General features: G+C 39.2%; 2 protein-coding genes across 6 annotated transcripts in view; one reads left to right on the forward strand and one right to left on the reverse strand.

Annotated features, from left to right (window-relative positions):
* LYRM4 (LYR motif containing 4) overlaps positions 1-17289 on the reverse strand; it is a 168744-nt gene that overhangs the window by 122787 nt on the left and 28668 nt on the right. For both annotated transcript variants that reach the window (XM_039256856.1, XM_039256858.1), the window contains exon 2: positions 2791-2911. In XM_039256856.1, coding sequence (XP_039112787.1) covers positions 2791-2911 — 121 coding nt within the window. The remainder of the gene's footprint in view (positions 1-2790; positions 2912-17289) is intronic.
* Positions 1-17289, forward strand: part of FARS2 (phenylalanyl-tRNA synthetase 2, mitochondrial) — a 609022-nt gene that overhangs the window by 39988 nt on the left and 551745 nt on the right. The window lies entirely within an intron of this gene.

Below are 17289 nucleotides of genomic sequence, written 5' to 3' on the forward strand. Positions count from 1 at the left end.
ATCATTCAAGTGGGGAAAATCAGGGAGGCAAGCTAGATGGCTCTTATTGCGGCCAGTGTGAAGAATATACAGATCCTGCTTTATTTCAGGCCTTTAGGCCAAGGTCAACTTATATCAGCTTAGAACAAGGTAGCTAGAGGAGTCAGTAGCATCTCAGAAGCTAATTATGGTAAATTCCTGGATTCAGGAATACTCTTGACAAGAGAGAAAAGTGAACAGAAACTTCCCCAGTTGTTGACTTATAAGTGGCTAACGGGTTCTCTACGGAATGGAAATGCTTTCATTTGTCAGAACTGTTCTGAGCATGTGCAGAGTCTTCAGGGATAACATAATCTTAGGCAGCACAAGTCCCCCATCATCAAGAAAGGTGCACTTGCCAGGCTGTCCTGGGGAGGGCGCCCTGGCCCCGGCACATGTCCTGAGGCTGCAGAGTTGGCGTCTGTTTTGAGTGTGGATTCACTGGGGATATGTGATGAGAGCTAGTCTCGTCCTTTTGTTCTTGAAAGGTGGTTTTAGCATTTCAAAACAGGAGAAGATACAGACAATTATATAACAGAAGAAATGGTGGCACAGAGTACTTACAGGCACCTTTTCTAAGCAGTTTCTACTCTGCTCAACTTACACAGAAAGATATAGCCAGCCTGTTTGGGAGAGCTTGCCAACTTCTACATAAGAAAGTGCCAAAGATTTGAATCTTCTTGAGTTTATGTGAAATAAGGACTCAAGCTGCTTGCTTTTCCAAGTTCCAGTGCTAAAGGATCCCATAAAATTCAGCCACTGATGCCCGGGAAAATGCCATCATCCTAGCGTTTTCAAAATGACAACTCATTTATCTGCCACTATCAGACTGCATGCAGTGTGCAGATCAGTTTCTTTTTCTGACTAACCTATTATCTTTTCCTGCCCTTCCTTAAAGATCATTTCCTAGGCTTGTCTGAATATGCCCAAGTTATTCTGTTGCTAGATAACTGTAGAACTCAAGAAGGATTATTAGAATCTGAAAGGTTATTCTAGAAGGGATTGTTTCTTCAGATTGCAAGACTTTTATATTTGACATAAAAAAAAAAAACTACAGTGTATACTATATCTTCTTCTTTTTTTTTTTTTTGAATTCTGTTTAGAGTCAAGCATGAAGAAGGGTTAGGGATGTGTATATGTACGTCACATATTGTATGATATGATATGGTATGACATATGTCAGCCAAGCTGGCATCTCCTGATGATGTTAAACAAGTCCTTTCCAACAGAATGGAGATTCCTCAAAATATTAAAAATGAGACTACTCTACAACACAGCAATTACACTACTAGGTATTTATCCAAGGGACACAAAAATACTGATTTGAAGGGGCACATGCACCTCAATGTTTACAGCAGCACTATTGACAACAGCCGAATTATGGAAAGAGCCCAAATGTCCATCGACTGATGAATGGATAAAGAAAATGTGGTGTATACACACACACACACACACACACACACACACATGAATATTACTCAGCAATGAAAAAGAATGAAATCTTGCCATTTGCAACAACATGGATGGAACTGGGGGGTATTATGCTAAGCAAAATTCGTCAGTCAGAGAAAGATAAATATCATATCATTTCACTCATATGTGGAATTTAAGAAACAACACAAATGAACATGGGGGAAGGGAAGGAAAAGTAGGATAAAGATAGGGAGACAAACCACAAGACGGTTCTAAATACAGAAAACATTGCTTGTGGAGTGTTGGGTGGGGGGATGGGCTAAATGGGAGATGGGCATTAAGGAGGGCACTTGTTGGGATGAGCACTGGGTGTTAACATGTCAATGACGGATCACTAAGTTCTACTCCTGAAATCATCATTACACTATATGTTAACTAACTTGGAATATAAAACAAAAACAAAAACAACAACCCAAGCCCTTTTAATAACACTAGGCAGAAGTTAGGGATATGATAAGGGGTTTCCCTTTCTGTACTTTATAAAGAAATTTACTGCAAGTAAGACAGATGAATGGAAGCAGAAATGGAGTTTGTGCTGTGATTGTTACTAAACGAAAGAAAATAGTGAAAAGGATGATTTTTTTAGAGGGGGCGAGAAAACCAACTGATTGCAGGCTACTTAGCCTTTGGCTGTTTGGAATTAATTTTGCAGAAAGAGGGACAAATGACAGTACCAAGGAGACCATGCTGCTGCAAATGCTCCACTCCACCTCATGAGAAGGAAGCACAAATCAAGGTGACCCCTGGCACTTCTACAAGATGAAGACAGAAACTCCTTCCGGAGTCTGTTATGGGGTCACTAGCTAAGCAGCTGTGCTTTACACCACTTGTACCTGCAGATACACCTTCTGAGTGGCAACGACTCACCATGATGGTGTCTTCAAGAAAAGGGCAATATCACCTTGAATTATGATTTTAAAATACAAGGAAAAGCAGAATACATTTATGTTCTTTGACATATGTCAACACATAGATGTATAAATATATCTTACAAAGAGACAAAATTTTAAAAACGTTTCCCATATTTAAAGGATCAACCTTGAGTGAACTATGAGAATGCAGCTTTCCAGAAGGATGCGTCCCCTGGAAATTCTGGAAAGCTGATATTTTCCTTTAGGTTCTTCTTGAGTTCAATAATGTGATAGGTCATCTTTCTGTATCTATATGAGTAAAGGGAACCGAGTTTCATGGCCCTGTGGTATAAATCATAAACACCAAAAGCAGTGATATCCAATTAGGAAGGAGATGTCAAAGCTTACAGCACTTAATGAAAGATAGTACATCATTGAACCATCTTACCTGTCGACGAATTATCTCAAGGTCTCTTTTGGCTTTATTCACTAAGGTTTGAATTTCTACAGGATCCTTTACATTCTTATTTTCTCTGAAGGCATCTCTTATCCTCCTGACAGCATAAGTTCTAAATGATTTCAGGGGGAAAAAAAAAGAAAAGGTGTCAGCGGTATGAAGCTATGCTTTCAAATGAAATCAAAAGCTCTTCCTGATGAATTAACTGTCTGTATCCCCCTGTGGATAATCCACTTAGATCTTTGCTCCTGGGACAGGCCCATCTATTACTATTCTGGGATGACTAAGCAAACAGATTAGGGAAATAAATCTAGTACAAACAAATCACATATAAATGGCAAACTGCTACGGAATTGCTCCTTAGATTACCGGTTCTTTAGTTATTCATGACTCCATTCTCTCTGTTAACCTAGATAATTGAACCTTTAATGCACAGAGACAAAGCAAGAATTAAAAGAGGTGAAGTGATGCACTACACATTCATGCACCAAGACATTTATGACCTATGCCTAACTTGGTTGGGTTAGCTTTTTAATCTCGTCTCATCTTTTAGCTGTTTATTCCTTTCATGGAACATAACATATAAGGATCCACGCTGGGACCACCACAGTCATGAGTGGAGATGACACCAAAATGCTTTCTTCCATCTTTAAAGTGCATAGATATGCACATACATGCACACACAAACACCCTCTCCCCTCCAATATAAATTATATGCAGCACAGGACAGCAGTTCAAAAGCACGGCTTTCAGATCACACAAGCTTACCATAAGCCTGTGTTTTCTCACGGTCAAATGGGCATAGTAGCACCTATTTCTCAGGGCTGCTGAAGTATTCAGCTTAAATAATGTATGGACTTTGGCACAGAGCCAGGTACACAGGAAGACCCAATAACTGAAAGCTCTTCTTCTTTTTCTTTTTCTTTTTTTTAAAGTTTATTTATTTATTTTGAGACAGAGAGAACAAGTGAACAGGGGGAGGGACAGAGAGAGAGAGTCCCAAGCAGGCTCCATAGTGTCAGGATGGAGACTGATGGCGGGGCTTGATCCTATGACCCTGGGATTGTGACCTGAGCTGAAATCAAGAGTTGGATGCTTAACTGACTGAGCCACCGAGGAGCCCTGAAAGATCTTCTTCTTAACACCTTAATGCATTAGTCTTCCCCTCTCCTCATGTCACAAGCTCACTTTCACTCCACATCCTCTAGGTCATACCATGGTGTGTGCAGAGGATGGAATGGTCTGAATAACCAAGAGTCCTTAACCTGATGTACCCCACACACAGACAGTAATGGCCTTAACCCATGTCTGCCGCATCTACAACAGCCTGAAGACAAGAGACTAAGGAGAAGGAGTCCAAGTCAGGCACATCAGATACCATTTTTTCTAGTCTTTTTATGATATCAGATGGGTCTGCTTTTAACTTTAAACATCAGCTGAAGAATCCATGTGAAACTGTTAGTAATACCTGCAATAGAGGCAAAGAAATGAGAGAAGGGAAATATTTCCTTATGCTTTGGGAAATGGATATAATTTACTGGGAAAACTTGTTTTAGAGAAGACTAATTTTGTTTTAGATCACCTTTCCTAAAATAAAAAGAAATTTTAAATTAAGAATTCAAATACTGGGTTTTAAAAGCAAAAGTAAAATGAAATTTTGTAACATTAAGAATTGTAAAGGCAAGGGGTGCATGGCCCAGTTGATTCAGCATCTGACTCTTGATTTTGGCTCAGGTCACAATCCCAGGATTGTGAGACTAAGCCCCGTGTTGGGCTCTGAGATGACAGTGCGGAGACTGCTAGGGATTCTCTCTCTCCCTCTCTCTCTGCCTCTCCTCCTCTCAAAACAAACAAACAAACAAACAAAAAAGAATTGTAAAGGTAAAAGGCAGACAGTTTAGGAACTTGCACATTTAGGTGGTAAGCTGGGGAGACTTTCATCTGAACCCTTGGTGAACTGGCTGGCATATTTGCAAAGCTCTCCTGGGTGCTCAGGATCAATCTTGGGGCAACGATGAATGGAAATGGAATCCCTGAACTAGCAAATGCTATATGATGAATGGGTCTCCTTCACTTAACAAACGCACAGGAAAGGATTTTTACTAATAGACTGTATTAGATATTTTCCTCCTGTGTAGCTGCTAATCTAACAAAATTTGAGACAGTAGTGAGGTAAGCTAAAAGCAATTTCTTGGGTACTTTCTTGCACAGCATGACAGTTATTAACATAACACAACATCACTATTCTTCCTCACACCCACAAACTCCTCAAACAGTTTCTTTGTTGTGGTGATGGGAGCAGAGTGGACACCACAGTTTAATTCTAATATTCTGTTCTATATGTAGAACTGGTTTTAGAACAGGAATTCACCCCAGGGAGTCATCCGTTGTTTTAATTCTTCACCCAGGATGCTGCATGGGCTTTTTGGAAAAAATGAAACGGGCAAGAGTAGTCATTACTAAATTCATTTTTCTAAAAGCTAGTGACTAGCCCAGAATAGCTAGCAAAAAAGGAGTATGGCCTGGAATGCAAAGTCTGAAGTTTTTCTCAAGTTCAAAGAAATCAGAAAATAACTTATGGCATTCTACAATTTATATCAATTGGGCTCAAGGTCTGGCCTTCTAAATATTCTACTGTGCATTCTTGCTGTCTCCCCAAATCTCCAGAGTCCACACTTAATGGAATAAAGCTTTAGATGTCTGAATTAAATGTGTCTAAAGCAATCAAAAGTTGTTCAAAATCTGAACGCACATTTAACATAAATGGTTCCCTCTTCGTTCTTCCTCTTCCTTCACTGTCTAAAACACAGGTGGTTTTTTTTTGCCCTAATAAGACATTGCACTGGCTCAGAACCATATAAGTAACATGACTATTGCTACATGAACAATTTTTCAGTTTTATGAATTATTCCCAATGATTATAACTTTGTGAAGGTAATCACAAATCTGCCTGAATCTTCAAATTTCATAGGAGAGGGCTAACCAACCACCAATTATTTTGTTTCTGCCCTGCTTGATTTTAATCCTTTGCATTTTTTTCTATCTCCACTAAGGTAAACCATTTATCCTTGAACACGTTCTGGCTATTGGCCTCTCAATCACATCACTGAGCGAGAACATTTCAAACAAAGATGTGCAGACGCTGTTGTGAAAATGGCAGCCAGCTGCTACACAATGCCTTGCTTTAGGATGATCCTAATGGGAGTCAGATGTTGTATGAAATAAGGCATGAACAATTAACACATAAAAGGCAACAGAACAGCTAGAGCTATCAACCATGAGAAGGCAGACCGCATCTGCGGAAACAGTAAGGCTGTGCTGCTCATACAGTCACCATTCTACCTCTACCCTCCTGAAGCTTGGCAGTTTCTTAGTGCTTCTTTGTGAAGGAGATTTCCATTTGGCTTTCCCTTTCTACCCCAGCTTTTGCTCTTTTGTTTCCCAGCAGACCTTCAAATGTACACAGGCTCTACTGGCTATCTGTCCTCTATTGCAAAGATCGAATTCCTATATGAGGGTCTTCCACCCATTGTAATTTCCCAGCAGCAAGATAAACAGCAGGCAGTAATGAAAGCTCTGTATGTAGTTCCCAAGGTCTTGGTTTACTTTCTCCCCTTCCAGAATCACTGTTGGCCAAATACAGGCCATAATAATCATGGCACCTAGAGGCTTACACTGGTTGTAGCATCCAAAAGGTGTGACTGGGAAATAAGCTGATATAATACCCTCATTTGTACCATCCCCACAACCCCCCACCCCCACACTGGTTTCTCTGCTTATCCATCCTATAAAAACATCAGTGCTTTTTCCTTCTTTCCCCAACCCCAAGTCAAGTATCCCAGTAACAAAGCAACTCAACCCCTTTTTTAGCCTCTCTGGGGCAAACGCCTTCAACTGCTCGGAAGGACATGTCCTCCATCAACTTGCCTTAACTCAGATGTGCCTTGCCCCTGAAGATAGGACTTCCTTTTACAGCCATTAGGAGAAAGCTGCTTAATTTTGCCATGCCTCCAGATTCCATGGGACTGAGAGGAGAGTGCGGTGTGTTCTTGGATCCTACTGCTGCTTACATGTCATTGGTTCACTCTTAACGCAGCTTTGAGGCCAAGCTACCTAATGTTTACATTAGGTATCTACGTTAAGGTACCAAACATTAAGCTGCCTACCTGACTCCGGAGGCATGTAGTATGCCTCCATGACACTGCTGTCTGCTGACTTCTTGACAAGTCTCAAGAGTCATCAAGCCTTAATATCTAAATGGTACTCAGTGCATAAAAGGCCTCCAGTTTTAGGTGACTTAAAAAATGATCATAATTTCTAACAAAAATAATGTCTTTCAAAGTCAATGATTTTTATAATGAGATAGATGACAGTGTTTGGAATCTTTTACTGAGTTACATACATTTGCTTTACTGATGGAGAGTTCCACAGATGGTAGGTTTCTCGTCTTGCTCTCTAGATCTACTAGTTACTTCTTCTGAGGCTCCTTTGTGAGCTCATCTTATTTGGCTGCCTCTTCTATGCTGTATTCTCTAGGGCATCCTATTGGACCTCTTTTGTTCTTCTTTTTTAAAATGTTATTTATTGGGGCACTTGGGTGGCTCAGTCAGATAAGCATCTGACTTCGGCTCAGGTCATGATCTCGCGGTTCATGGGTTCTAGCCCTGTGCCAGGCTCTGTGCTGACAGCTCAGAGCCTGGAGCCTGCTTCAGATTCTGTGCCTCACTTTCTCTCTCTCTCTGCTCCTCCCCTGCTCGCAATTCTGTCTCTTTGTCTCTCTCAAAAATGAATAAATATTAAAAAAAATATATTATTTATTTTAAAATGTTTATTTGAGAGAGAGGGGCAGTGAGGGCAGGGGGAGATATGCAGAGGGAGAGAAGGGAGAGAGAGACAGAATCCCATGCAAGAGTGTGGAGCCCAATGTGGGGCTTGATCTCATGACTGTGAGAGCATGACCTGAGCCAAAATCAAGAGATGCTTAACCAACTAAGCCAAACAGGTGGCCCTGAACCTCTTTTGCTATGATAAGATCTCCTCCAATAATTGAATGTGTGCCTGAGGTCTCACTATCACATACATGCCATTGGCTACCAGGTCTTTTCTTCACCCATGCCTCCTTTCTGAGTCCCATACCCATATAAACCAATTGCCTTTGTATTTACCATCAAAAGATACCCACTATACCCACTACAGCTATTTCTACTGCTGTACTTTCAATATTGACATCATCTCTCTCTTTCTTCCCTGATCCCAGTGGCCAGTTTTTCCTTTAAAGGTAAGGGCATCTTTATATAGCTAACTACCTCAGTCAGATATTTGGGGATTCATCCTAAAATCCCTCCTTTTCCTTAATTAGTTACATTCAAGGAAGCACACCTTTTACATCTCTTCTGAATCACCTTCCACTTCTCCAAACCCTCTGTCCTAAACTTGTTTCAGCCTCTTACCTATAGTATGTGTGGTGTTCAATAAAATGGATACTACCACCACAAAAGAGAAAGCTCAATGGTCATTTGAAGGTCAAAAGTACTCGAGGTAGATAACAGGGTGAGACACAGATCAAAAAGCTTCCTTCTTATGCATCTAGGTTCCTACTAGAATATAAGCTCCACACAAGGGGGTCTTTTGTCTTTCTTGTTTTCCCCTGGATCTAAAGTGCCTGGCTCAGAGATTGTACTCAATAAATATTTAGAGAATAAATAAACTTCTCAAAATATCATAGGCAACATTACAAAGATCTTTGGGGGGTGACTGGGTAGCTTAGTTGGTAAAGCATCTGGCTCTTGGTTTTGGCTCAGGTCATGATCACATGGTTCATGAGTTCCAGCCTCACGTCTGGCTCTGTGCTGACAGTAAAGAGCCTGCTTGGGATTCTCTCTCCCTTTCTCTCTGCTCTTACAAAGATCTTTGAGAAGAAGACCAATAATCAATAAGGAAAACACAACAAAGAAAATGAAACTGAAAAGGAATTGGAAGGAAGAGTCTGCACCATAAAGATGAGAAGTGCTGGTTACAAAATCTGCACTGAGAGTTCACTGAAGAAATATGTGCTGAATGCCTATTATGTAAGTGCTCTATGAGGTGCTTGGGCTACAGGGGAGAACAACATGGTTTTGGACTCAGGGATTATATAGGAAATCTATATAGAATGAGATGAAAGAGGAACTGGAAGTCTTTGAAAGTGAACACAGAAGGCCTAAGGAGAGTTTTTGGGGGCAATGGAGCAGTTCTTATTTTGATTGGGGTGCTATTCTCACAGGCCCATATATTTTTCAAAACACTAAAATTGTACACTTAAAATAGATGCATTTTATTGTAGGTAAATTATTTCTCACTAGGTTGACTTTAAAGCAAATTGAAAAGATAAATAGTATAGGAGTTATATTACATGTGCCCAATTTTAAGAGACACAAAAGCAAAAGCAAAAAGATACCACCAACCAAAGCCTGAAATGCTAGAGGATGATTATGCACAAGGTTGAAGTAGAAATTAATGCTGTATTATAGAAACCAGGGTGGAGGACAAACTGGAAAATCAAATCTAAAGTATAAAAATTATGAAAAATGGGAAATACCTAAGAAAAAATTAAGCTTCGGAACAGGGCAAAGGTATTAACCTATGAATAATAAGTGTGAACAAACTGAACTGGGTAGATAATTAAAGTTATAATGGAAGAAAATGTGCCAGAAGTGATTATGAAAAATTGAGAACACTCATTGAGATTTAACAACCAGAGTACAATGTCAAGATGTTTACTTATAAAACTCTGAATTCCAAGGTCAGAGAAAAAATAGTTTAAGAAAGGATAAAGAGAGGCACAGGGGTGGCTCAGTCGGTTGAGCATCAGACTCTTGATTTCAGCTTAGGTCATGATTTCCTGGTCATGGGATTGAGCCCTATGCTGGGGTCTGCATTGGGTGTGGAGCCTGCTTGAGATTCTTTCTCTTCCTCTGTCTCTCTGCTACTCTCCTAGCTTGCCCACGCAGGCTTAAGTAAGTAATACAGAATGGAATATAGGTAAGTGTATCCTCAGATTTCTATTTTCAAAACTGCAAAGAAAAAGGTTGCTTTCCACAGTCCTTTGTTGTTTTTAGGGCCCAAAGGGAGAACAAAATACTCTCTGTGATGAGTGGCACCAAGTACCATGCACAGGACACTATTCTAGGTACTAGATATACATGATGTCACGTAATCCTCACAAAGCACAGCTCAGAGAGACTCAGAACATTTAGGCCATGATGACATGTCCAGTAAGTGGCAGAGTTAGGTTCTGAACCCAACTGACTATGATTTTGTCTGTGATTTTCAACTCCAGGCCACACCTCCTCCAGAGGTCGATAAACCCCATCCAAATTTTGATAAGCACTTGGTATGAGCCAAATGTTACCCATTTGAAAAGGCGTTAAAAATTGTCTCTTGCATCACAAGGCTTAAAAAGATCATCCTATCTCTCAACACTGCTTCAAGTGTTCCTACAAATAGTTCAAGCACCAAGCATATCTTACGAAAAGACAAGGAACTGAGAACATTATGAGAAAAAGAGTTATTGATATAAGCAGTAAGAATATGTGAAATAATTGAGATTAGTGGTTTTCAAAAGGAGGACAGTGACCAATAAGAAGGGTTGTGGAGAGAGGAGGTGAAGTTACTATTACAAAACCTACTTTGGAGACCAAAGCTTCTTAGTTTTTGGGCAGCTGTAAACAAAACCTACTATATGCTTCCCTGTTAACAATCCCCTAATGGCTTTCCATATCTTCAGGATAAGGTCAAATGCATGGATGGTATAGCCCTTCTCATCTCTCACACTCCATCAGGCACCATTTCCAGCATGGACCACCAACCCCAGCCTGCTCTTCCTCCATATAAGGAGTGTCCTCCTCCAGCTTGATTTCTTGGCTAACTCCTACTCGTCCTTAAAGACCTAACCCAGTTAGAAACAAATGTGACAACAGATTAATATCCTTGGCACATAAATAGCACATATAAATCGAGTGGAAAGACATTAAGACCATAGTAAATAAATAAGAGGCCAGAAACAATAATTCACAAGAGAGCACAAAGAGTGACTAAATTTAGAGAGATAAATGGACAGAGATACATGAATGTTCCACCTCAGCCATAATCAGAGAAACGCAAATTTAAACAAGGTGGGATTTTTTGCTACCAAATCAGCAGTTTTTTTTTTTTTTTTAACTAAAAAACAAAGGGCCTTTGCATCCTGCTGGGAGGTGTAGGAACTGTACTTCCTGTGGGGAAAATAGCATAATATGTAAGAATGTTCATAACTGTTTATCCAGTAATTATTTTCGTAATCCTGCAGAAATAACCTGAAATGTGCACAATGATGTATACTGAAGGATGTTCACTATAAAACTATTTATAAGCATTAAAAATAAAAACCCTAAATATTCAACAATGGAGAAAGGGCTATATACATTATGAAATTAGGCAGCTTTCTAAAATTTTTATTTGAGAGAGGGAGAGAGAATCTTAAGCAGGTTCCATGCTCAGCACGGAGCATTGATATGGGGGCTCGGTCCTACAACCGTGGGATCATGACCTGAGCTGAAATTAAGAGCTGGATGCCCAATCAACTGAACCACCCAGGCACCCCCAAATTATGCAGCTTATAAAACAGATGTTTCAAAAAACTTAAAAGTCAGTGGCGTGTGGGTGGCTCCATTGGTTAAGCATCCAACTCTTGATTTCAGCTCAGGTTATGACCTCATGGTTTATGTGTTTAAATCCCATGTCAGGCTCCTCACTGACAGTGTGGAGCCTGCTTGTGATTCTCTATCCCCCTCTCTCTCAGCCCCTCCCCTGCTTGCTTTCTGTCTCAAAATAAAATAAAAAAAACATTTAAAAAACAAAAAACCCTTTAAGTCACAGGTGCAAAAGTCATAGGTGTAAAAAAACATCAGGAGAAAGATCAGTTTCCCTCTTAGTTTTCCCTGGCTGCAATTCACAGCTATTTCTTACTAGCCTCCCAGAGATAGTAGATTCATGTTAAAACCTCAGTTTTCAACATGTGTACCTTAATTTCTTCAGTTAAAATGCATCACTGAGCATTTCATATCAATATAAATAGAGCTGACTCAAGTCATAAACAGTCCGGTCCTATTCCACTGTACAGATGAATTTGGATTCACTTAGCCAGGTTGTTTGCAATATTGCTATTACAAACATTGCTGTAATAATCAATATCCTTGTTTACGATAGCATCATATATATGTGTGTCTGTGGGATTAATTCCAAGAAATAGAATTTGTAGGGCAAAGCATGTGTATTTATGGCTTTGGTAAAACACTGTCCAGATTCTGCATACAGGCTGCACCAGCAACGACTGTCTCCCAATACCTTTGCCAAAACAACATGTCACTGAAGTTCCTGATCTTTGCTAATCTAACTGGTGAAAGCAGTATCTCATTTTATTAATTTTTTTATTGAGATATAATTAACACAATATTGTATTGGTTTCAGGTGAACAGCATAATTTGAGATCTGTATACACAGTGAAATGATCACCACAATAAGTCTAGTGAACATCTGTCACCAAAGTGAACCTAAAGACTTATTGTCTCGGCAACTTTAAGTGTGCTCCAAATTACGGAATATTATGGATGTTGCTAGAATATTATGTGTCAGTATGATGCACATTACATCCCCATGACTTCTTTATGAGGAAGTTTGTGTCTCTTGACCCTCTTCATCTGCTTTGCTACTTCCCCTTTAGCAATCACCATTCTGTTCTCTGTATCTATGATTCTGGTTTTATTTTGTTTGTTCATATGTCCCTTTAGATTCCACATGTAAGTGAAATCATACAATATTTGTGTTTCTATTATTTCCCTTAGCATAATTCCCTCAAGATTTGTCCATGTAATTGGAAAAGGTAAGATTTTATTCTTTTTTATGGCTAGTATTCCAGTGTGTGTGTGTACATACACACATCTTCTTTGTCCATTCATCCACTGATGGACACTTAGGTTGTTTCCAAACCTTGGTCATTATAATACCACAGTGAACATAGTTAGATACATGTATCTTTTTAAATTAGTGTTTTCATTTTTTTCACATATATTCCCATTAGTAAATTTGCTGGATCATATGGCAGTTTCATTTTAAAAAATTTTTAGGAACTTCCATACTGTTTTCCACAGTGGCTACACCAACTCACATTTCCACTAGTAGTGTATGATGGTCCTCCTTTCTCCACATCCTCACGAACACATGTTATTTTTTTCTTTTTGGTACTAACCATTCTAACAGGTGTGAGATCTTTCACTGTGGCTTTGATTTGCCATTTCCCTGGTAATGAGTGATGTTGAGCATCTTTTCATGTGTCTGTTGGCCATCTGTATGTCTTCTTTGCAAAATGTCTATTAAGATTCTCTACCCATTTTTGAGGGATGAAACTGATACCTTTTCATAAATTTAAGACCACTTATATTTCTGTTTATATCTTTTACCTTTTATTAATTGAATGATTTTTCTTTTTGACTCATTGGTGAGATCTATTGTAAGGAGTTGCAATGTTCTCGGTTTGTCATTTGGCTTTATGATGTTTGTATGTTTTTGTCATATAGAGATGTTTAATTCTTATGTAGTCAAGTGTATCAATTTTTATGTTATGGCTTTTGGTTTAATTATTCTTCTCTACTGTGAGACCACAAAAAAAAAAAAAACAAACCACAAAACACTGATCCATGTATTCTTGAGAACTTTCATGGATTAATTTTTTGTTTCACTCTTTCTGGAATTTATTTTAGTGGAAGGTGTTCAATAGGGATCTTAACTTTACATTCATTAAGAGTACTTTTTTTTTTTTAATGTTTTATTTATTTCTAGGAGAGAGAGACAGCGTGAGCAGGGGAGGGTCAGAGAGAGAGGGAGTCACAGACTCTGAAACAGGCTCCAGGCTCCGAGCTGGCAGTCAGCACAGGGCCCGACGCGGGGCTCGAACCCACGAACCGCGGGATCATGACCTAAGCGAAAGTTGGATGCTTAACCGACTAAGCCACCCAGGCGCCCCCTCATTAAGAGTACGTTTAAAAAATTTTTTTTCCAAGTTTGTTTATCTTGAGAGAACAGAGACAGTGTGAGTAAGGGAGGGGCAGAGAGAGAGAATCTCAAGCAGGCTCTGCACTGTCAGCACACAGCCCAATGTGGGGTTTGAACCCACAAAACTGTGAGATCATGATCTGAGCTAAAACCGAGAATCAGATGTTTAACTGACTGATCTAAACAGGTGCCCTAAGGTATGTTTTTTAAAATGAAAGGTGTAACTGTATACTCAGAATGACCTAGATTCTGGAATATATAGGCATAGAAAACTAGAAGAAAATATAATAGCATATTAACAGTAATTACTTTTGGTTACTGGGGTTTATGCTTTCTAAATTGTTACAATCAGAATTATTTCCTCATAATTTTTTAAGTTCCTAATGACACCATAAAATCAGTAATATACTACAATAAAGAAGAATCTGCATTAGAGAAGGCTCAATTTGTGGGAGAAGAGATTGGGTTTTGGATCTCTGGTGAGAAGATCCAGGCTGGCAATAAACTTGAAAATCTTTGAGAAAGGAGAGCCACACCATGGAAGTAGATGTGATTGCTGAGAGGAAAGCAGTAGGATGGCAAGAGAAGCCAGCCCTGGACAGAGCCCTGGAGATACAGTAAATATTTAAGAGCAGGCACAGGGGATCAGAGTAGAGGCAGAAAAGACAGGAAGCAAGAAGAGATATGTTACAAGTGGAGAGTAAAGAAGACTGTCACAGGTCCTACAAAGGGTAAGACAAAGGCTGAAAAGAGCCCCAATGAATTTAGCAGTTAGGATGTTATTAGTAACTTTAGCAAGGAAAACATCAGCATAAACTTACCGGTCACAAATTAGTAAATGTATAGAGGAAAACCCCTAAATTCTTGGAAACACACTCATAAATAATAATTGAGCCTAGAAAAAAATTCATTATGTAATAACAGTATTTTAAAAATAATGACAAAGATTATGCAGAGAATTTTTGGAATGTAGTCAAAACTGTTCTTAGATGAAAATTAATGGCTTACATAGCCCTATTAGTAATAAAATAAAAGCAGAGCTTAATAAATTAACAATGTTTCTTAACATTTTAGAAAGGTAAAACAGTATCCCATGAGAAAACAGACGAGGAAACAAGGTATTTTAAAAACATGTCAAACAAACTAAACACGAAAAAACATCAGTGGTATTAGTTAAGACAAATGAGTTTATTCTTTCATGTTTTGGCTTCTGGGGTATACATCAGAAAACAAACTTATGAGAAAAAAAAGAGTGAGGAAGATTGGAAGGTTGAAGGAGCAGTTTAAAAGAATCCTTTCAGAAGTTGAGAGCATGCCCAGACTCTAGAATTTGCCAAAGAACGCGAAGGGGCCAGCTGAGGTTGGAAACATCCAGAAAGGTGGTACCAATTTGCCAAACATGGTGGTCCTTTTCCAGTGTAGTTAGTCCAGGTCTATTTATGGAAAAGACAGATATTTGAGGAAATCCATACATGCAGGTTTGACAGAAGAGACTAAATGAAGGGTGAGACAGAGAGAGTGAGAGAGAAAAACTTTCCAGGGCTTAAAGGAGGTGGTGCTAGGAATTTCTTCCTCCATGGATGAACTTCTGAAAACCCCAGTTCTTAGAATTTAGACTTTCATCCTGCTTAGCCCCCTTTGTGGGGTTTAAGACCTAATCTAAATGTCTGATAATGAACAAAGAAATTATGGTAAATTAATGGACTATATCCATTAAAGTAATAAACAGGATAATTATGTACAAATGAGTAAAAATATATTTAATGAATCACTTCAAAACATATTTGTTTAACTGTAGATTTTAGGTAAGTTTCCGTGGAGAATTTTTTTTTAGGTTTTATTTATTTATGTAATCTCTATTCCCCACATGGGACTTGTACTCACAACCCTGAGATCGAGAGGCCCAAGCTCCTTTAAAAAAAAAAAAAAGTTTATTTTTGAAAGAGAGAGAGAGAAATGGAATGCGTGAGTGGGGGAGAGGCAGAGAGAGATGGGGACAGAGCACCTAGTTGACTCTGAGTTGACAGAGAGCCCCATGTGGGGCTTGAACTCATAAATCATGAGATTGTGACCTGAGCCGAAGTCGGATGCTTAATCCACTGAGCCACTCAGGTGCCCCATGAGCCCCATGCTCTTCTGACTGAGGTAGCCACGTGCCCCTATGGGGAAATTTTTAAAGAATCTCTTTATTTTATTTTATTTTTTTTTAAATTTTTTTTTTTAATGTTTTATTTATTTCTAGGAGAGAGAGAGAGAGACAGCGTGAGCAGGGGAGGGTCAGAGAGAGAGGGAGTCACAGACTGAAACAGGCTCCAGGCTCCGAGCTGGCAGTCAGCACAGAGCCCGACGCGGGGCTCGAACCCACGAACCGCGAGATCATGACCTAAGCGAAAGTCGGACGCTCAACCGACTAAGCCACCCAGGCGCCCCTTAAAGAATCTCTTTAAAAAAAATACCTAATAAAATAATAGAAAGAAAGGAACCCCATCCTGTAGCAGATGTTCTCCTCAGGCCCTTGAGGAAAACTTTAGAAGCATTCTGTCCAGGTTTCCTTTTCGGTGCTTAAAAACATTTAATATCTTTAACCCATAATTCGTCAAAATTGAACTTGTAATTATCACTTGGATCCTTCCTTACAGCCACTGACATTTTGTTGCAAAGAAGATTTTTCAAAATGTAAACCAATTTATCAAAGTAAAGGCCACCTCTACAAATGTGGTCTAGCTTTCTGCAGTAAGGCATACAGATCAAGTAATGGGGAGGTCCTGGCTTCTCTTTTATTTGGTTTTAGACAGGATTGTTTAGACAGTGCAGTTCCCTGCTAGCTGGATCCAAGGGCTAGTGGCTGAGGCTCAGATGCATGGTCCATTCTTCACATGCTTCTGGACTGAAAGATGAACAGGTCCAGCAACTACTCTTGTTAGGAGAAAAACAAGGTAATACTCAAGTATTCATTGTCCTCACACCCACAGATCCTCTTCCTATGAATTGGCTGGGTTTATTTTAAAGCATCACTGTGACATAAGGGCTTCATGTGCTGGGACAGGGTTTTTCTGGCTGTTTCTCCCTGCATCTACCAGAAATGAGCTTGACCTAATACCAAAAAGGCAAGTTCAAGTTTTCATTATGTAGTAAGGGATAATAAAAGTCAGGCTACAGGATACAATTTAAAAAATTATTTTAAATTATACCGTGAACTAGCCAGTTTAAGACATGACCTTTAGATGACTTAAAATTTATGGAAAATAATTATCCACAGTAGAAAATTCAATTAATCCTGGATTTTCCTTTTTCGGCGGGAAGGGGGGTGAGCAGGAAAAAGGGACAAGTCTTGGTCATTAAACTCAAATGTCTTCATTAAAATTTCCTATCCGTGCTGCTAAAAAAAGCCAAATAAAATGTCTTTTGTTTTATTTGTTCTTC

The sequence above is a fragment of the Hyaena hyaena genome, unplaced genomic scaffold (assembly GCF_003009895.1).
Source record: "Hyaena hyaena isolate Hyena2069 unplaced genomic scaffold, ASM300989v1 scaffold_588, whole genome shotgun sequence".
Lineage (NCBI taxonomy): Eukaryota > Metazoa > Chordata > Mammalia > Carnivora > Hyaenidae > Hyaena > Hyaena hyaena.